The following is a 21,275-nucleotide window of genomic DNA, read 5'->3' on the forward strand; positions in this document are numbered from 1 at the left end:
TTCTACTATCAATTTGTATTCGAAGAAACGAATTGCCATTGCGTAGGTGTACGTACAAGAAGGCAGCGAGGCTAACGCGTCCCCCAGGCTCCCCCTGGTGTGTACCCTTGAATGGTACATTCCACAATTTATTCCAGGGAAAGACTGACAGTTTTTTGGGTCATGAAGCAGCTGTTGAAGTCAGGGGTTCGCCCTCCCTCCGCCAGAATAAGGAATTAGAACGTTTACAATTAGATAACGGCAACATGGTATATTTCAATTTAGATTTACTATTGTCACGTCATGTCTTTGAAAGAGGAATATAAAAATCATTTGTATGGGTTAAATCCTAAAATGGTCTGAGTCGGAATGCACGATTTGCACGTCCGCCTTGCAAATAAGTTCTGGGTTCAAATTTTGGGTAACTCCGACTTGCCACAAAAAGGCCTCTTAGGTTCATGAGACTTGAAATTGTCTATAAATGTGAGTGTGAATGCATGTTTGTCTCGATGAGCTGATTGTAGAATGTGATATTGTGTGTTTTCATGTTGTGTATTTGTTTTCATTCAGGATTGGTTTTGTGTGACTGTTTGGTGTTCATGTGTGTTGTCTTTTTACTTTTGTCTTTTCATGCATTTGTTAAATGTACGTGTTTGTTTTCATGTTTTGTGTGGGGGTGCGCATATGTATTCTTTTGAGTTTCAATTAGCTTGTGTGTGTCTTTGTATTTGTGTGTCTGTGTTTGTACCTGCATGTGTGTGTGTGTGTTTGGGAGCGTACATGTACTCCCCCCATGCAGCCGACTAATGGAGATCATGTGTGGAGTCAGCACACCAAAACATGCTAACCCCCCCAACTACACACATGCACACGCGCTCACACACAAACACACACACACACACACACACACACACACAGGGTGCGCCTCAGTCAGCAAGTTCAGAACAACTCCTATGGGTCAATCACCAATGTGTGTGTGTGTGTGTGTGTGTGTGTGTGTGTGTGTCTGTGTCTGTGTTTGTGCAGTGGGGGGAAACATCACAGACCAAAGTTATGTTGTCATGTTCTTGTGTTTAGATTAGTGTGTAGATGTGTGTGAGAGAGAATTTGTTTTCACGTGTATATTAATTGTGTGTATTTGTGTAAGTGGTTGTATTTGTGTAAGTGTGTTTTCACATGAATGAGTGTGTATGTTTTGGTGCATTTGAGTCTTCATCTCGCACGTGTTTGTGTGCTTTCAAACTCACTCACTCACTCACTCACTCACTCACTCACTCACTCACTCACTCACTCACTCACTCACTCAAACAGAATTTCTTCCCACCAAGTTGAACTTTGTCACCCTCACAAAGTGACTTTGGTCATGGAGCCAAACTCCCCAAGAAATGGACTCTCTGGCTTCCTCAACAAGGTTTTTTGCGGCGCATTTTGGTTGGCTTCGGTCATTCGGGTTCATTGGAACGGAAATCCAAAGCTCCTTCCAAACTCTGCCGATGTCCCAAGTATTGTTTGTTGCGCATTGTGCAGGTGTATGCGTCTTTGTCTGCGGGTGTACACGTGTAATTGAATCATCTGAATCTGTGGCACGTACTGGATGGAGTAAAGAGCAGACAGAATGGAGAGAGCGAACGAGAGAGAGAGAGAGAGAGAGGTAGGGGGACGTTGTTGGGGAGAAGGAGGGGCGGAGGAGAGAACTCATGGCCAGGATGAAAGACAGCAAGCCTGAGAGGAGGACAGGAAGGCAAGACAGAAAGAAGACAGACAGGAATGACACGAGGGAGACAAGAGAGAAATGCGGGAAGTTGAGAGACGGGAAGGAAAGGGACCAGCGAGACAGGCTCGGGACAGAACTGCAGCGAGAAGGGAAGGAGATGGACAGAACGCAAAGAGAGGGAGGGGGGGAGAGACAGACAGGAAGTCCAAAGAGTGCAAGAAGAGAGGAAGCAGTGAGACAGGTTACCAAGGTTTGGTCAATGATGTCAGAGTAGTCAACTCAGTCAACATTTATTCTTGGTGTTTTTTTTTTTTGAATGGCTCAGTCAAAGCGCCCCCTGGTGGCTAAGGCGGCACAGCAGAAGGAGCAGTACAATGCAGCATCAAATCAGGATGCAGAGTTGTTTTCTTGACAGAGTTGTAATTTTTTCCGGATGTAACTTTGATTTTCTTTTTGCATCAAGACGATTCCTGAGAGCTCTTCTGAGAAGCCAAGGAGCTCACTAATGGAGATATTCCAATAAGACAGCTGATTGGCAGGCAAAAAGACGTTCAATTAAATGTGAATGGATGAAAGCCTTACATCTGGGAGTGATGAAAAATACCGCTTTGGCAGTGATTGCGCGCCAACACGCCTGTGTGTGTGTGTGTGTGTGTGTGTGTGTGTGTGTGTGTGTGCGTGTGTGTGTGCGCGCACGCTCCCCCTTTTGCTTCGTTAGGGTAATTACAGCTTTGCCGTGTAAATAAGGCCGTCATAAAAAAAGGGGTGAGACACGCCCACCCCTTAGGGCGCCCCGGTTAACCCAACCTTCTTTGGAATAGAAGTGTTGAGAAAAAAAATAAATTGAGCCAGGATTGACAGGATTTGCAGAGAATCATTTTGATGGAGTTATGAAACCTTTTAAGTTTCAGAAATATTTTGGTGGAGTTCCACATTTGGACTGTGTGTGCGCATGATCCCCGCTTGGTAGCCCGGTGATATCTGTATGCATGAGGCATCATCTGAGGCTTAACCGGCTGCCGGAGCGGCAGTGAGCAGCATTTATCATCTGGCGGCCCCGCCGATGAATGGAAGAGGGGGCAGGATGAAGATGGCAGAGGATGGCTTCCGTGAAGTTGAGGAAGACAAACTAAGAATAGTGCAAAAAAGACAAGATGTATGTGTGTGTGCATGGGGGTGAAATATCAGAGCAGCAGATACAGTAGAAGGAGAGGGGAAAAGTGGGTCAGAGGAGGAAGATGATGTGGAAGAAGATGGTACCGGAGGGAGGAGGAAGAATTGGGGTGAGCGTCACTATGCTCACTCACAGCCATTTTCTTCCAAATTAAGATCACTTATTGGAATAGTTTGCCTCTTTGCACACTAGAGTTCGTTCTTGCAAAAAATGCAATACCTGGATGAGATGCAAATTTTATTATCGTTATTTCTTCAATTATTCGTAGTCATGGTGGTACTTCAGTCCAATAATAATATATAATAGCAATTATATAATAATAGATAATATCATATTTTTTGAAGAGAAATTGATCTTTGCTCCCTGTATTATATTCTCGTTGAAATTATTAGGATGAAACATTTATCCTTACAACGGCGCAGACCGCCCTTTTTTTTTTTTAGATAAGCAGGCTTAGTGGTCACTAAAGTCACTACGTAATAAAGGAAACTACAATTCTCGGATATACAGCACTACCTAAATAAAAACAATATAATGAAGAAAATACATTTAAATTGCACCCAGGAACTGATATTTATTGACAAAGACAATTTTCACGATGGTTTTACTTAGTTAAACGTTTTCTTTATTGATATGATTTAAAAAATAGAAGACATTTTAGCTTAGATGGTTATTTTTTTGTCACAATCTCAGCGTGCACAAGATAATCAACTCACTAGCATGGCCGTGCAGCAACTACACGTTTGCGTCATTTGCGTGCACAAACTCAACGTAATCTTATTTGTGTGTACCTTTTAAGACTCATGAAATTGCGAATCGTGTCATTGTTTATTCTCTTTCTCCCCTTAACACATTTTTCATATCTGCTTTCATTGTCAGTCTTACTGCACCAACTTGTCAGAAGATGTTCGTCGTCACACACGAACGAAAATAAAGCTCTACTGCACTCGCGTGCACGCGCGCGGGCGGGCTCGCGCACACACACACGCGCACGCACTTCCATCCATGCATGCGCGTGCACACAAACACACACGCAGTCAGCTGTGCCCTTCCCACAGCTCGTAGCATGAAAACAGAACACATTGCCCGCCCGCCCGTCCCTTGCCTTCCACGCACGCACGCACACACGAACCAAGCAGCTCAACCTCTGCACACTCTTAAAGAGACAGGACGCACACGCAACTTTCCACATCTCACTAGCATTCCTCTACGAAACTTTCCCCCCAAAAAATCTGCATCATTCTATTCTATATGTATGAGATTTAAAAAAACAACAACATAAAAACAGGTGGATGTTCCTTTGGATTGACCAAATATGAAATACAAGGATGTAAAGAACCACAACATGGACTCAGTGACTAGCTTAGCTAAACTGCTTGGTCTCACAGCCGTGCAGCAGGTGCTGTTATATTATCAGTTATATGATTAATACACAATAACCAGAAGTTGGTCGGTATTGTCTCATAGCACATGTTCAGGCTTAAGATAGTTATGCAAGACGATAATCGACATTGCATGGTTTTACAGCCATACAGCAAAGCCCAAACAAAGAGTACACCTAAAAAAAATCCACACAGGAAGACCTGAGGCAAGATTTGAACCCCTGTGAACTAAACTTGCCATTACCGTACTGTCCCTTTAACAAATCAATGTTGAATTCCAAGTCCCCTTTAAAAACAGCAAAGAAGACTTCATGAATTAGCATCGTGTTGTGTTAGAAAAACTACAACACACAATGTGAAGAAAAGCCAACTTGAACTTGAGCTAAGTGGAAGAAGGAAAAAAAAAAAAAAAAAAAAGCACGCTGCGCCTTTAAGAAGCCCCCACTTTCGTACAACAGGGGGGGGGGGCTGAACAAAATCCTGGAACAGCGATTGAAAAAAAAAAAAGGAAAAAAAAAAAAGCAGCAAGCTCCACCACCGGTGGACGGTTTCAAGTCGCCCACCCTTGCCTGGACTGAAACCCTGCCTGATTTGTGGGCAATGTTAGGGGGGAGGAGGGGGAGGGGGGGAGTGGAGAAGAAGAAGAGAGAGAGAGAGAGAGAGAGAGAGAGAGAGAGAGAGAGAGAGAGAGAGAGAGAGAGAGAGAGAGAGAGAGAGAGAGAGAAAAGGAAAGCCGGAGAGAGAGGCAAAGTAGAGAGAGAGGGGGAGAGACAACACTAACCGGGTAGCTATGGAGATAGTAGCTTTCCCTTCTCGCTTTCTTTGACAGGTGTCGAGGAGTGGGATAAAAGAAAAAAAGTCTTCGCCGAACAGCCTGCAAGATGTACGGCAAGGGCAAGGGAGCCGTGGTCCCCTCTGATAGCCAAGCCAGAGAAAAGTAAGTCAATTATTACTACTTGTGTAGTGGGAGGGGAGGGGGGGGGGGGTAGCCTAGCCGTGGCTAAACTTGCTAACTACTGTCATATACATTTGAAAGTGTGGCTACTTATTAGCCTTTTTAGCCCGGTTCAGCTAAACCGGAACAACCGCTTCCCCGCCTCTCTTAAGTTGTGCTTTAAAAGTGGAACCACGATTCGCATGTACACCCCGAGTGAGGAGGGTGAACAATGCCTTGTAAGCACTTCAGGCTGAGAGGCTTTGTGTCCCCCCCCCACACCGGTAAAAATAGATAAACAGCTGTTTGCTGGCGTTTCTTTGCCCCCCCCGGAGCCTCACCGGCTCGGAGGGCCATCTCGTAGCCGCGCATGGTTCCCCGCTGGTCGGATGCCGTCCAGCCAGCCCCCCACTGAGTGCGCGCGCCGCTTTAAAAACTTCGTCTTTCCCCGGCAAAACTGTCTGAAAGTGTCGGTTTTGGTGGTGCCGAATGGAGCCGAAGCGTTTCAGCGAGGGATCGGCGCAGGGGCTGGTTCGCTAGCGTGGGTACGAGTGATCAGAGCTGCCGGTTTCTTTGTTTGGAGCCGATTTTCGAATGGGATGTGGTTGTAGCGCGCACTTGTAACGTGTGCTTTTAAATGCGTTGCTTTTCAAAGTTCAACCATCACCGGCACATGCACGAAGGCAGGCTTGCCTTGGGTGGACACAATCGGGACTTTCCGAGAGAAAAAGCATTTTGCATTTGGAAACATTCATTCGAGGTTAATAGCTGTAGTTATAAAGGCGTTATTAACGGTATAAACTCTATAAGTCACATTATTAACTGTCTTACAAGTGCAAAAAAAAGTTGTTAAAAAGCCATCAGTAATGTGAAGTAGTGTTGCAACTGCTAAAACCTCACCACACTTGATTTATTTTGTTCATGCTGAAATTCAAGGTGGTTATGACATGTTTGAGAAGTTTCCCTCTTCAATCATCTCATTCAAACAATCAACTCATCACCAAGCATCACGGCACTGCCATGGAACAAGTGCAAAACTTGTCTCGATGTCAGCATGGTCTCACAGCCATGCAGCAAGTGCTCAAACTTCAGGCTCCATAATTACCTCAGCATGGTTGGACAGCCGTGCAGAAAGTGCCAACTCCAAAAGAAGAGTATAGAATAGCACACCTCAGTTCCACGTTTAAAATTTGTTCCCCTTTCACCGTCCCTCTTTGGACGTTCATGCTTCTTCTACTCGCCTTGTTGAATTATTGACACGGACCCGAGCTGCTTCTCTAAGGCGAGTGGAGCAAAATACGGCGGGGTGGCCTCATCCATGTTTAAAGAAGGCACTTGCTATTGTCAAGACGCTTACTACTCGGCCGCGCGCTAGCTGTGGCGGTCACGGGCCAAGGTGGGTGAAGATTTTCTACTTTGACGCCAGCTAATTCGAAGCTAATGCAATATTTTGCTAACACAGTCCCGGAATGTCCATTTAGATCCAATGTGTCTCAAAATCACCCAAAAATAAAAGTAACATTGACGCTCACCCTCCATTTGAACATGAACGATGCGTCCTGTTTTTTTTTTTAATTATTTTTTTTAAATATTGCCATAGATGAATAAATGAGGGGATGAGTGTGTGCACAGGTATGTATATCGTGTGTGTGTGTGTGTGTGTGTGTGTGTGTGTGTGTGTGTGTGTGTGTGTGTGTGTGTGTGTGTGTGTGTGTGTGTGTGTGTGTGTGTGTGGCCTAGTGACAGTGTCTTACACTCTACACCAGCGGTCACTCGGAACTTTGTGACCTACAAATTGCGAGGAGCTCCAAGGAAAGTGGTCAAATTCCTGTGGGCCGTGTGGTCAAGTGTGTGTGTGTGTGTGTGTGTGTGTGTGTGTGTGTGTGTGTGTGTGTGAGGCCATGATGCTGTACTTTCTAAAACCATAACATCAATAGAATTGAGGATAATCGTTCGAGACAATGTGCATTTGTGTTAGCATTCAAGTCAACTCTTGCATTTTTTTTGCAGCAAACTTTCGAAACATCTCGAAGAACCCGTCTAACTCGGAGCCTTGCGTCACCATGGGGAAAAACATGTTTGGTCGCCTCGAACGCGCACGAGGAGTCGAACGGAAGACATTTTGCGAAGAAACAAACCTGCCAAAATAGAATCTCCACATAAATCATGAGCGACGCCAGAGGCCAGAACGGATGACTCATTGGCGCTGATTGTCATCAAAGTGCGGCTAGCTCAACCTTTATGTTAATCATCGCCGCTCTCCAGTCGTGTGGCGTTTGTTGCGGTGAACTGAACACAAGACGTTTGGCGTGTGCCGTCGTTCGTGTCGTCACCTCAGGCTGCATTTTACAGCCGGCGCTTATTTGTAACTGGCTTTGAAATAGGCCTGATTAAAGAAGCTTGTTAATTGGTGTTTTCCGCTTTCTTTATAGTACCGGAAAGATCATATTTATGATATCTCTGTTTCTTTTATTTATTCTCATACCAAGAAAAAAAAAAATCCAGTATTATCTCGCATCAAATTCCAAAGAAATATTCCAAATATTTCTTTTCTTGGCCTTAAAGTATCGGTCGTCGGTATTGGGGCATACGGCTTCTTCATCAAACGAGGGTGAGCGACTTCCCGTCCCTCTCATTAGGATGAGATTGTCCTGTCCGGAGGTCTTCCTACCCAGAGCGCGCCGTCATATCCCCGCCGCCGCTCGATTGATGCTCCATTAATGGCCTATTAAACACGACTAAGCGAGGGAGTCCGGGAGCGCCACGTCGGGTCAACAAGGGGCTCGTCTCTCCTCGGCGATCATTCCGCCGTCCGTTAATAAATGAGGTGCGCGTTGCAATCAAAAATAATAACTTCCCATTTTGCGTTTCAGGTTGGCGTTATACGTGTACGAGTACCTACTACACGTGGGAGCACAGAAGTCAGCGCAGACCTTCCTGTCCGAGGTAAGCCAGATGCATTTTTTATGAGGACCGACCCGATAAAGTTACGGGCTTCTCGATCGGTGTTAGCCATTTAGCTCGGGCGAAGAAAAGTCACTCTGAGTCGTTCTTCTTGCTTTCCCAGATACGATGGGAGAAGAACATCACATTAGGGGAGCCTCCTGGATTTCTCCATTCGTGGTGGTGGTGAGTAAAAAAAAAAAAAGATGACACTGTTGTTCAGCAAGGGTGTGCCAGAGTCTCGGTCTTGACCAGACGAACTGAGGGTCTGACCCCCCCCACCCCACTCTCACCCTATTAAACCCCGCCCACCCACCTTCGCTCTCTGTCCTCTCCCCTCCTCCAGCGTTGCATCTTTCTTTCACCTCCCGGTTCCTGAAACAATGGATCCAGATGGTTGCTAAAATGGATGGCCTCCCCCTCTTCACCCTTTTTGTGCCCCCCCCCCCACCCCCAAACACACACACACACACACACACACACACTTTTCTCCTTTTGTTCCCGCAGCAGAAGGATTCTTAGCAGATTATCCCCGTCGCATTCCAGTCTCCTTTTGTAGCACCCGGTCGCTGTTTCTCCGCCCCCGCCCGGTCAAACCCGCGACGGGGAGGGGGGGGCGGGGGTTCCGTAGCATCGCCACTTGAAAAGTGGCGTTTTTGCTTGTTTTAATCATCATCAGATCTGCCGTGTTCTGAACGGCATCTGGGCCGCTTCCCAAGGGGATAGAAAAAAAAGAGCGGCGGGCCGCTTGCCTTCGCCACGGTAGACGACATTAAACTCTTCACCTTAAACAGATTGTTCCGAGCCGCGGATTTAAATCAAGCCTAATCCGAGCTCACCTATGACGGACGCCTACGAGACTCGGACGTACTAGCCCGGAGTCAGACAAGAGTCTGAACCGGACCCCGAGGGCCCGCAATAAATTAGCCCTGCTCGATTAAAAGCGAAGCTGTTTTACACGCGCATATATTAGCTCGGACTGTTGAGTCAATGCGATTGGCAGTGAAGGTGAAAATTTCTTTTATTAACACTTTAACGCGCATTTAGCTTTAACGGCCTTTTAGCCTGAGAAATCATGAAAGAAACCACAATGTCCAGAAAATATTTGCTTACATAAAATAAAAGTTTTGTTTGTCAATATTAGCAATAAACAACTGTTGTTTTTAGCTTTGCTTATCTTTTGGTCTTGCTACTTTCTGGTCGATTAGCATTCTTTAGCATTGCTATGCATGCCAGCAATGCACTCTGACCTCACGGTAGTAGGAGGCTAAGTCGGATAATTAGTTGACTTTTTTTGGGATCAAAACATCTATAAGGTCAACCCGGTTTGGCATCTCCATCGGGGTCACGTCGCAACTCTTCGCCGCGGACGATACGATCGACTTCCTCGCTGCAATCAAAAACGAGTGTGACCCTTTCTCGGGCTTTTTGACGCCACATGTATATATTTTTTAGTCATTTGTCACGCGGGCTTTTAATTTTTCCCCTGCCCTCGCCTTTCAGCGTCTTCTGGGACTTGTATTGTGCCGCTCCGGATCGACGGGAGACGTGCGAGCACTCCAGCGAGGCCAAGGCCTTCCATGACTACGTAAGTGATGTGACGTCTTTATTTTCATCCTTTCAAACACTTCCCAAGTGTCTTAGTCACACGTGGGCAACATTGTCATGAAAATACCCCAAGGATGAAAAACTACTGTTCCATCTTTTTTTTTTGTTGATCTCCTAAAAGTACTCTGAGATGATGTCTTGTCATACGGAAGCTTGAAGAAGCACATCCGCTGCTGTGCAAACGTCATGCGTCATGATGGATACCCTCCGGTCAAGACTGTGTGTGTGTGTGTGTGTGTGTGTGTGTGTGTGTGTGTGTGTGTGTGTGTGCGATGCAGTGTGGTCAGATAATGGAATAGAGTTCTAATCCCGTAATCCCGGCACAGGGTTGGTGCTAAACCGTGCTCTGTCTGTGTGTGTGTGTGTGTGTGTGTGTGTGTGTGTGTGTGTGTGTGTGTGTGTGTGTGATTGCATGTGTGAAGCTGTGTGATTCTTATTTTTTTTGCATGTGATTGTGTGTCCATGTCTGATATGGTGTGATTGTTCAAGCGTTATTGTGTGTTTGTTTTGTGTGTAACTTAATGACTCGGGGCATCTTTGGCACGAGGCGGGGCGGAGGGCGCTTTCCGTGTGCGTGCCGTGCGTGAGCGTCCGACATGGTTGCTCACTGTCTGTATCTAACACTGACGAAGCCAAGGAGACAGGGCCGGTTTAATTTTGGCTCCGGACCCCCTGAGGCCTCTCTTGCATCCCCCCCCCCCTCCTCCCTCCCTCCCCCACACACCCCTAAAGCGCAGGTCGTCTCTGCTGGTGGACGGACGGGCGAGAAAAGGAAAGACTTGTTTGTTTGTGTTATCTTTACAAGAGTTTAGGCCTGGTTTTAGGGGCTGCTTGGTTTTTATGAGGCGTTATCCAGCTGATGAGATGAAGGCCTCTCGGGCCTCTTTATCTCCGCTATCTTCAACAGTAGTTTATTGGTGCTTTTTTTTTTTCCTGTGCGTGGTAATTACACTTTGCATGGGAAAGAGAGGGGGGGGGGTGGTCCGGTAAACAAAAGATGCCTTGGTCCTTCTGGAGGTCTGCTCTATACAATGCATCTAATCCTTTGGATTCCACATGACTTCTCGCGGGTTCTTGAGTCTTTTTTTTTTTTTTTTTGGAAAGATCTTAAAGGCGGCATTCACACCCGCAATAGGCTGTTGACTTAATTCGGTGCTTCTGTTTTGGTTAGCAACGGCGCGGGTTTAACTGTGCTCCTCGAGTCGTGCGACAAACTCTAAAAAGACGGCGAGTTAAGTTGTCCATGCTGAGCGTTTCCTTCGCCGCTGCTGTTTTGGTTAGCAACAGAGTTGAAAACATCGTCTTTACACAGTGGCAGATGTATATTCGTTTTTTTTTTTTTAATCCCCGTCTTTTCCTCGGCCTCTGTGGAGTGCGAGCTGAGTGGATGTTGTGTCTGCGGCGTCATCCGTTTTGCGCATGTGTGTGTTCACCCGTGCCAGTTTTGAGAAACAGCTGGGCTTTCTGTCTGTCCCACGTAGCGTCCTGTCCCCCCCCCCCCCCCTCCCCACATCCTGTTGAGCGCAATGGCCGTGTTTTGACTGGGCTGATAAATTAGCTGGATCGCCGCAGTCAGCGCTTTTAGCCTCCCTTCTTCTCCGTACCACCGTCCTCGCTCGCTCGCCCTCTCTCTCTCTGTCTGTCTATCTGTCTCTATGTGCAATAAGGACATGGGGTCAAGGAGACGGTGATGAGGTACATATCGGTATGAAGCAGAATGTAGATTAGTAGCCTCTCCAGGCGCGGACTCACATTTATACCTCCTCCTCCTTCCATCTCATGTTTGTGTCCCTGTTTTATCCCCGCCAAAGGTATCAGGCACAGGTCAATAATGTGTTGAGCACTATTGATCCGTCCAGTCTTTTGGCCCCGCGTGTGAGACGGGAAATGCTTTTTGGCTCCATACTGTGCTAGCACTAGCATGATTAGCTTCTGGCAGCTAGATTGACACCCATTCTCAATGTGTTTGTATCATTTGGAATTTTTTTTTGTCATTCTGCTGCCATGACACAGATCTTAAGAGTGAGAATGCAGATCAAGCCAGTGTGGCATTTTTGCAGGGGAGCGCAAAACCATCTAAAGGAAATACTCGGGGGTCGCCCAGCCGCAACCGCTTGGAGGCCTACTCGCAACGTTTACGGTCGACATCAAAGGTCGGGGCGTTTTATGTCAGGCGTCTGCCGTCGTTGCCCCCACGGCCTGATGATCGAAACCCACACGGCCCCAAAAAACGGATCACCTCTAAGTTAAAAAAAAACTGTCGACTGGCTCAATTCGTTAAAATTTCGATACCAATTTTAGAGTCATGGAAATCAAGCTGTACAATTTTCACAAAACTGACAGAAATCGTGACACGCTTTGGATTAGCCAATCCAGTCTCCAGATATGAAATACACCGAAGAGCAGCTTTTTATACTCAGCCGGCGTAGCGATAACGGCCCGAAGAATACATTTAAGTAGCGGATCAATAAGCAATATCGTTAAGGGGATTCGTATCGTCGAAATCAGTGGCTTTTTAGTTACGACTCTTGCTAAATCCACCTCGCTACAAGAACTAATAGATGTTGTTAATAGTCTGGATCAGCAACGTGCAACAATGATTGATGGTGGACTAACGCAGCCCTCCTCCTCCTCCTCCTCTTTGCGTGTTTATCTTAACTCTCTCTCTCTCTTTCTTCTGCATCTTCTTGTTCTTTCTTCTTCCTGGAGCGGGGGATGCCAGGGGGACAGAGTGCAGATAGGACCTGTCTCCATGGCAACAGCTTCTGCAAGCTTCTGACGCCCCTTTACTCGGAAGGGAGAGAGAGAGAGAGCGGGGGGGGGGGGGGGGTGTTATGCGATAGGGACGGAATGGTAGCTTTTTCGGGGCAAGTCTCGGACTGGGTGGGGAGGGTAGAAGAATGGAGGGATGAGGATGGAGGGAGAGAGAGAGAGGCAGTCGACCCTGCCGCCTCCCCGGGGACTCTGCGACCTGCTCGCCGAATTAGCATAAAGCTGGGGGGGAGGTGTGTTTTGCTGCGTGCATGATTTTCTCGTGCGCTTTTCTCCTTTATGGATGTTTTGCGGGGTGCGGGAAAAGATTTGGAATTGCGTCCATTGGAGTGAACGTGAACGTGAACACACACACACAAACACACACACACACCCAAGCTGGCTCTCTCCTTCCGTCCGCTTCCTGACTGAAAGGCAGCACTTTATAAGCTTGTGATGCAACTCTTTGTGTGCACCGTGTGTGTGTTTGTGCGTGTTTGTTCCGGCATGCTTATGTAAGCGTACGTGTGTGCGGACGAGAATACGGTTATATCATATTTAACTCCCGGGCTGAATCATTTGGCTCCTAGCCTAGCCCCTCCGCCCCACTCTGAGATTTCCACTTTGGGTTTTTGTTGTTTTGTTTCTGCGTTGTTCCCCCCCCCCCCCTTGACAAAAGAAAACAGTTGTGCTATTATGCAAAGCAAAAAAGTGGCAGCCATGAGACTATTTTGTGCGTTTAAAATGTCTGTTTGTCAAATATCAACTGTCAGGCAGATCGCAGTTGTAACTTTTTTTTTTTTGTCTTTTCACTCGTTAGTGTTCGAGGTGCTGGCTACAAAACGCTTTTACACTTAATAGTGAACCCCCGTTCACACATTCCACACCCACTCCATAGAGGAGGAAACTGTAGAAAAAGAATGAATAAGCTCACACATTTCAACACACAAATCATAATAATGCAAGCATAAAATGTGACATTATTAAATCGTCATCAGGTCTCTGTGCCCTGTGATTGGCTGGCGAGTCGACCAGGATGGAGTCACCTGGGATAAGCTTAAGCTCCCCGCGACCCTGAACAGGAAAAGAATATCTCTTTTAAACACGGCTTATTGCACGCGTGTCCTCTATGTTTGCATTGGATGCTGCCAGCTGCAGTCCAGATCATATTACTGCGTAACTCATGTAATGTGTGTAATTGTTTGATTTGTTTCAATCCCAGTTGGCACATTCGCTTAGCCCGCCGGGTGCAACTGTCCAAAGTAAACCAACGCATAATGAATAGTCTCCAATTGAATTCGTTTGGACCCAGGAAGGTGGAAATGTGCGCTATTCTCTGAGTTGAGGGATTGCGTCAAGACAAAAATGGAAAAAATAAAATTCTGCATTGTGTAGCTAAAGACAAAGCCTCCGCTAGCTTGATGCTACATAACATAGCGACAGTGTAGCAATGTATTATTTATCCTCTGCAAAGAACATACTATTGCAGAAGCCTCCGATATGGTAACAGCTGTCTTATACTGCCCCCTGGTGGTCATGGCGCACGCAACAGAATGAGCAGCGCAATGTACATTGATTGAAGCAGAACTGTATGACTGTATGTTTTTACAAATTATATTGTGCCACGCAAGGGGGCAGAAAAAGTCGCTTAATTGGCAACACAGAAGCCACCACAAAAAAAATACACCCCCCCACACACACACACACAAATCGCAATAAAGTTCAACTTAGCCATAATTATAAGAAACTGTAAACACTAGAAAAGTGCAGCGACGTGACGCTTGCCAGCTAGAGATTTTCTTTATTGTTATTAATGGGGAAATTCCTCCTCGAACACTTTGTCCTAATTTGTCAGCATAAAAAAAAGATGAGGCCTGCCCTCACATTCTGCTCTTCGGGTAATTGAAGACTTTCTTCTTCTTTGCTTTTCAGAGCGCGGCTGCAGCGCCCAGCCCAGTGATGGGCAACATGCCCCCCAACGACACTATGCCAGGCGGTCCCATGCCCCCGGGATTTTTCCAGGTAAATGGCCGACCACAGCCAACGTCGCAATCCAATCCGCCAACCACTCATTTGAACATCTTTGTCGAGTCACGCCTCTTTTGAGCCGCACTCGTTTGTCTTTCCTGAACGAAAACCACTTTTATAGACAAGAGCAGAAACGTTTCCGAGACTTTTCATTCCTTCATTCACGTCCTCTCCCACTTCTCCATCCTCCATCTCTGCTCGCATGATGCCGAGAGGTTCTCGCATCACAGCTACATCGGCTATAACAACGCGCTCGTGTGTGTGTGTGTGCGCGCGCGTGTCGACCGCGGCGGCGTGATGGACAGCTTTGGCATTTGGCCCAAGCGCGATAAGGTAGCGGGCAGCGACGGAGAAATGAGAAATGTGAAAGATCACCTCCACCTGGACCCGCGGTCACTCACCCGCCACCGTTGTTTTGGCGCCGTAAGCAAGGCGGGGAGGCTAATGAGTGCATAAGTAAAGGGGATGCAGTGAGCGAGTGAGAGAGAGAGCTATTTATAACATCGGTGGGGGTGGACTGAGGGTCTGCGTGCGTGTGCGCTGTTCAAGGGGACTTATTATGACAGCGAGCGTCGCTTGTTTTCCACAAACGCGTTTCCCGGTCACAGTCGGGAAGCGACGTAGTCCCGATGTCGCCACCATTTTCCCACGTGATGATGCAACACATCGTCGGCATGTCTCACACGATGCCAAGAATTTAGCAGATGTTTTGGGTTTTATCCTACAGCGCCCCCTGCTGTCCAGCCAAATTGACATCCAAGTGCCTTCGGGCTCGCATCGCTAGCGTCGGCGATGCGAGAGCGGTAGAATGTCAAAAAGGCAAATTAGCAAATGGGTCAGGATGCTTGGCAATTTATTTTTGGGGGCTGGGAATTGATTTTTAGAAAGAACCACCATATCGTCCAATGAGATTGAAGGGGCACTTGCTCCTGGTATAACTCCCCCCCCCCCCCCCCCACCCCCACCTTTCTTCTTTCTTCAAGGGACCGCCCGGCTCTCAGCAGTCCCCCCACGCACAGCCCCCCACACACAACCCAAGCAACCCCATGATGGGACCCCACGGCCAGGTAAGAGGCAAACACTCACAACCCTTCCTTCCTTCCATTACTTCAAAAAGCCCACCCAAAAACAGCCCCCCCCCCCCCCCCATCAGTCTTCCTCGCACTTTCTTCCTCATTGACCCTCCAGGTCTATTAAATCTGGTTCTGGTACCAGAACCATAATCCCAACACCTGTGATCACCGTCAAGAGAACATCCAGGAGTCGGCAGGCCGTGGCCCTCGTCAGTGCCCAGCATCGGGTGTCCCTGTGTGGGATAAATTATTCGCTCCTCGCCCTTCCCCCGGAGCTGTTCGTGGGGGGTTGTGCACTTATCTCCCCCTGCTGCTCTTAGCATACACACACACACACACACACACACACACACACACACACACACACACACACACACACACACACACACCTCCCCTCTGCTTGCTTTTTCTCGCAGCTTATGAATAAAACAAGGCACCGAGCATGCACTCACATCCTGACTTCAACCCTGCTCCTAAATAGAAAAATCCGAATTGGGGTTAGCCAGCTTTTGTAAACTTCCAACCCGAGCCCGGATCGTCGTCGTCGTCCTCCTCGCGGTGTCTGGTTTCCTGAGTCGGAGCACGCTAAAGGCCGACATCGTCGTCGGGCTCGACGCGTTTGCGTATAACCAGCTCGACCGCAGGCCGAGTCGGCGTTTCCCGCCCGCGGCGAGAGCAGGGAGATGTGTGGCTTTACACGTCATCCGCCTCATCCGTGTGTGTGTCTCCTGTGCCAACGTTTAGCCCACAATCTCACCATTTGGGTCTTTTCGCAGCCTTTCATGTCTCCGCGGTACCCAGGCGGACCTCGCCCCACTCTCCGAATGCCAAATCAGGTACAAAGCCTGGCCCCGCCTCCTAATCACTGTGTAGCTGATCATACCTGTCAGTCATGTTTTGTTATTTTTTCCCCACGTGTTCAGCCTCCAGGTGGAATCCCGGGATCGCAGCCTCTACTGCCAAACAGTTTGGACCCGACACGACCGCAAGGTTTGACGATTCTTATCGAAAAGAAATATTTTTTTTTATATATATATATATATATATATATATATATATATATATATATATATATATATATATATATATATATATATATATATATATATATATATATATATAATATTAGAAATGTAATCCATTTAAATGACTTGATTTAGTTTTAGGATCCAGACCGAAATGCAAATCCCATTTTCGAAACAATGTTTGGATTTTTACATTTCTGTTTGTGTTCTTATCAAAGAAAAGAAAATCACTCCCGCCGTCCATTTGTTTCCATATCGTAGTGATTTTAGGCCCATGTGGTCTTAATGCGAGTCGGTGAGCGGATGGGCCGGGATAACAGAGGTCTGTGGAGATTCTGTCTGGAGATTACGGCCACAGGGTTCCAACTAATGGGATTAGGACGCAGCCTAGTCTGTCGTGTGTCTCAATTAGACTTTAGAAGACGAGTCTTTAATGCGAGCTGTTTGGGTTCTCCTTTCAGGACATCCCAACATGGGCGGTCCCATGCGGATGAACCCTCCTCGAGGAATGGCCATGGGCCCGCAGGTACCGCTAACACGTCCGCGCCGTGCCTTGAGATACAAGTGACCCAATCCTCAATTGGACTTTTTTTCATCTCGCAGAATTACGGGGGCATGAGACCCCCGCCCAACTCCTTGGGCGGCCCCATGCCGGGAATGAACATGTACGCTCATCGTCCTTCCTGTACAGGTTTGGATTGTCGTGATCATGTTGTTGATGTTCCACTATGTCCACCGCAGGGGTCCGGGAGGACGAGGGCCATGGCCGGGTCCTAACGCCAACTCGGTGAGTCGTCCACTTTGACACGTCGCCGCCGCCGCACGACCGATATTAGCAAGTGTTAGCGACACGGGACGTGATGGTCTGGTTTCCCTCCGCAGATAGCCTACTCCTCCTCATCTCCAGGGAACTATGTGGTGAGTTAACAGGTCACGCCAACACGTAGACCCCACGCGTAAAATAATAATCATTTAACTATGTGAAAGGACTTTGATTGATTTCATTTTGTGACTTTTCAACTGATCGCTCATTCTGCCTCCTCACAGGGCCCCCCCGGTGGAGGTGGTCCACCCGGAACTCCCATCATGCCCAGCCCAGGTGGTGCGTCACGTACCTAAGAACCCCTCCATCTCGCCCCCCCCCCCCCCCTCCCTCAACGCGCATGTCTCCTCCCACGTCACCCTTGCTGTTGGTCATGTTTTGTTCAAAGCGCACCTCAACGCGATGGATCAACTGAGCTTATTTTGTTGACTTTGCTCAGATTCGACCAACTCTAGTGAAAACATTTACACCATGATGAATCCCATCGGACCGGGAGGCAACCGACCCAACGTAAGTGCAAATTTGACCCAAATTTGCCGCATCTCTTCATATGCTCTGCTGTCGGCCATTTTCTTTGAATATTTCCTCCATTCGCGCCAGTTCCCGATGGGACCGGGACCGGACGGGCCGATGGGCGCTATGGGAGCCATGGAGCCGCACCACATGAACGGATCGCTCGGTGCGTTTTCTCTCCTCCTTCTTGTCGTGTGCTAGTCAAGTGTGCTTTATCACTCAAGTGCGCCGTTCTCTCGCAGGTTCTGGAGATATGGACGGCTTGCCAAAGGTGAATCACCCTCCACTTGAAATCTTAGCCTTGTTTTAACAACCTGACCTAACCGACTTGACTTAACGACGCCTCCATCATGACATGACGTTTCTCACTGTTTCCTACGCTTGTTTTTTTTTTTTTCTCCAGAGTTCTCCTAACAACATGGGCGGCATGAACAACCCTCCCGGAACGCCGAGAGACGACGGCGAAATGGGCGGCAACTTTTTGAACCCATTCCAAAGTGAAAGTGTAAGTCGCAGCCTCACCACAGACCCCTCACGCCTTCACCTTGACGCTGCCCCCACTACCATTTAGCAAATCTCAGTGCTGGGTGTGAGCGCCCCCTAGTGTTTAAATATTGCATATCCACTCATTTCTGCCCTCCTGCCTCCCTTTCCCCTCCCTCTCTCTCTTTTCAGTATTCTCCCAACATGACGATGAGTGTGTGATTTTATTTTTCCTTTTTTTTTTTTTTTTTTTGGACCCCTACACTTGTTTTTCTCCCCCCCCCCCTGCCTGCAATTCTTACCTCACTCTCGGGTCGGGCCTCCCCCTCCTCTTCCTCCTGCACTGCAACCTTCCTCTCGGGTGAACCGCAGCTGGCATCCACGTCCTCCTCCGGAGCGATCCTGGAGCCCGCCAGGACTCTGATGAAAAACGCGGGCCCTCTGAGAGCTTGCAAAATGGCCGCCGGCCCGGGCAGGAAGCCACAGCAGGTCAACAGGAAGAGCCTCTTCTCGGACTTCAGACAATGAGAACGGGGGAACGAGGACAAACAGAGAAAAAGGAGAGTGACATGCTCGAGGACACTTTGGAATCTTCACCCAAAATTGGACTTACTATTATTATTATTATTATTGTTATTATAATTTTACAATGTGTTGTTTCCAACCTCTGTTTGTACATTTTTAACAGAGGTGTTGTGATGATCAGTTTTTTTTTTTTCCATTTTGTGTGTATGTATTGTATCATGCTGTATTATTTTTATTATTGTATTATTGTTAATTATATTGCTATGCTATTGTTTTTGGGAGAGAAGGCCTAATCATGTGCACACATATGATGTCATCTTGCTGCTCCCTGCGGGTAAAAATGTTTCCCTGCATTACTGGCCTTTTTAAAATATATATATATTTTACACAACTTTTTTTTCTAGCCAATTAATTTGTTTTTCTTAGCCCCAATTTGTTTCCATCCTTTTTATCTCGAAATGACTGTTTTTCATCATACCTTTTATTTTGAAGCTTTTTTTTTTTTTTTTTACCAGAATATTTTTTTTTGTTTACACAGCCTTTTTTCCCCCCCTAATCTTTACACCCTAAATAGTTTTGTTAATACTCCACTTTTTTACTTCAATTTCTTTCATTTTACCAAACTTTTGTCAGCCTCATGCATAGTAATGCACAGCTCTATTCATATACTGTGGACTATTTTTTTTTCTTATTCTTTAAACATATGAGCCTGTAAAAGCCTGTTTCACACAGAGGTTCCCGCCAAATGATCGTATCAAAACTGTAAATGAAAAACTGGCGATTATTAGCCTTTGCCTTTCATGCAAAACCCCGGAAAGTGGTACAAGTGTAACGCTTTTTGTGGCATAACCAATTGTCATTTTCCAAAAGTAGTTTATTCCATTCTCTATATTCTATCCTTTAAATATCCTGCATTCTCTGGGTTCTGTGTGAAATATATGACCGGAAAAATGTCAGGTTGTGTTATGCTCTGATGTGAGTGTTTTGCAGGGTTTGACTTTTTATAAGTTAGCTCTTTTCTAAAAAGGACGAGGAGGATGCCATGTAGATTTTACCTGATCTCTTCCCCACACAGGTCCGGCAAATTCCTGCCTGCACTTAACTGGGTTGTGTGTTAAAAGGCAAGGGCCGATGAATCCCAGATTTTTGATGCTGTGATTAAGCGGGATTTTTGTGTGAAAGGTGGCATCGTTTTTTTGAACAAGTGTCATTCTTTTCTAGCTGCACCACTCGTAGCAACGGTGTAAATATGCAGATCTAGGCAGCACTGTGTCCTCGACTCCTCATCTGTGTGATGTCATCAGACCGTCACCCAGACCTGTCCGCCAAGGTACTGAAGCTTTTTTTTGTTTTGGGGACGGGGCGGCACCCATCAACGTTGCTGTGTTGGGGTTTTTTTTATTTTTTGTCAGTTTGCTGATGGTTTGGTTTACTGCCGCGTCCTCTGTCCATTTGTTTCTGTTTTTTTTTTTTTTACCCCCTGAGGAAAGACTAGATCTGATTTGCCCCCCCCCCCCCCCCCCTCCGACTTTGCACTGGATGCGGCCCAAATAGGAGTGGCATCCACATCAAATTATTTTGCCGATAGTTAATCGGTTACAGATGAATTTTGATGTCAGCTGTCACTTTGTCCCAGATGGGGTCCAGATTGGGGCGGTTTTATTTGTATTCCTCATAATTGGGCAACAAAAAGTACAAAAGAATTTTGCTTTGCAGGCCGGCCACCCGCCGTCGGATTTTTATTACTGTTGAATTCTCCCATCTTTCTTTTTTTAATTTCTTTTTCTTTGTAAATACTGTACAATGCTTTTTGATATCATTGACATGTTTTGATATTTCAAATCACAGAAACATACTGTGTGTGTGTGTGTGTGTGTGTGTGTGTGTGTGTGTGTGTGTGTGTGTGTGTGTGTGTGTGTGTGTGTGTGTGTGTGTGTGTGTGTGTGTGTGTGTGTGTGTGGGCAAACTCGACAAATGTTTATTTAAAAAAAAAAAAAAAAAGTGCAGAACGGAGGTCCGAAAATTGAAACGTCACGCACAATTGCAACTGTGAATCGGACAGGAGAAGGCCATTTTTCTTGATACATATCCCTTCTTCTGAACTATGAAGAATTTTTTTAAATGAGGAATTTTCCAAATACGCTTGTCCAAAAGTGCAGCCTTGCTCTTTTTATGATTTCTGTCCACAGCAATGAACATTTCTGTATTTTTATTGTGCCGTTGTAAAATACTGTAACATTTGAAAAGGAACAGGGGACGCGGGGGATGAAATTGAGGACTGTTTATGTTCAGTTCCTCATTTTATTTTATTTTAGCAGTA

General features: G+C 46.7%; 1 protein-coding gene across 6 annotated transcripts; it reads left to right on the plus strand.

Annotated features, from left to right (window-relative positions):
* Nucleotides 1-4,815: 4,815 nt before the first annotated feature.
* Nucleotides 4,816-19,466, plus strand: LOC147045006 (single-stranded DNA-binding protein 3). 6 transcript variants are annotated; one of them, XM_085931983.1, is made up of 18 exons: nucleotides 4,816-5,186; nucleotides 8,057-8,129; nucleotides 8,251-8,312; nucleotides 9,630-9,714; nucleotides 14,418-14,507; nucleotides 15,497-15,580; nucleotides 16,363-16,422; nucleotides 16,510-16,576; nucleotides 17,073-17,137; nucleotides 17,215-17,276; nucleotides 17,353-17,398; nucleotides 17,494-17,529; nucleotides 17,659-17,713; nucleotides 17,874-17,944; nucleotides 18,035-18,113; nucleotides 18,190-18,218; nucleotides 18,351-18,452; nucleotides 18,803-19,466. In XM_085931983.1, exons 1-18 carry the CDS (start codon nucleotides 5,131-5,133, stop codon nucleotides 18,956-18,958), a joined length of 1,278 nt encoding a protein of 425 aa, XP_085788109.1. In that variant the 5' UTR covers nucleotides 4,816-5,130; the 3' UTR covers nucleotides 18,959-19,466. The 6 variants fall into 6 exon arrangements, with proteins under 6 accessions (XP_085788109.1, XP_085788107.1, XP_085788104.1 ...); XM_085931981.1 differs by lacking the exon at nucleotides 18,803-19,466 and adding an exon at nucleotides 18,623-18,786 and having other exon boundaries at nucleotides 17,659-17,710; XM_085931980.1 differs by lacking the exon at nucleotides 18,803-19,466 and adding an exon at nucleotides 18,623-18,786 and having other exon boundaries at nucleotides 4,818-5,186.
* Nucleotides 19,467-21,275: the final 1,809 nt, after the last annotated feature.

This window comes from Syngnathus leptorhynchus, chromosome 15, assembly GCF_054491065.1.
Source record: "Syngnathus leptorhynchus isolate UIUO chromosome 15, UIUO_Slep, whole genome shotgun sequence".
NCBI lineage: Eukaryota > Metazoa > Chordata > Actinopteri > Syngnathiformes > Syngnathidae > Syngnathus > Syngnathus leptorhynchus.

Coding starts and splice junctions, on each gene's coding strand:
- LOC147045006 (XM_085931983.1), top strand. CDS start 5,131: ATGTACGGCAAGGGCAAGGGAGCCGTGGTCCCCTCTGATAGCCAAGCC. Junction 8,313..9,629: donor TTTCTCCATTCGTGGTGGTG/GTGAGTAAAAAA, acceptor CTCGCCTTTCAG/CGTCTTCTGGGACTTGTATT. Junction 18,114..18,189: donor CCACATGAACGGATCGCTCG/GTGCGTTTTCTC, acceptor GTTCTCTCGCAG/GTTCTGGAGATATGGACGGC.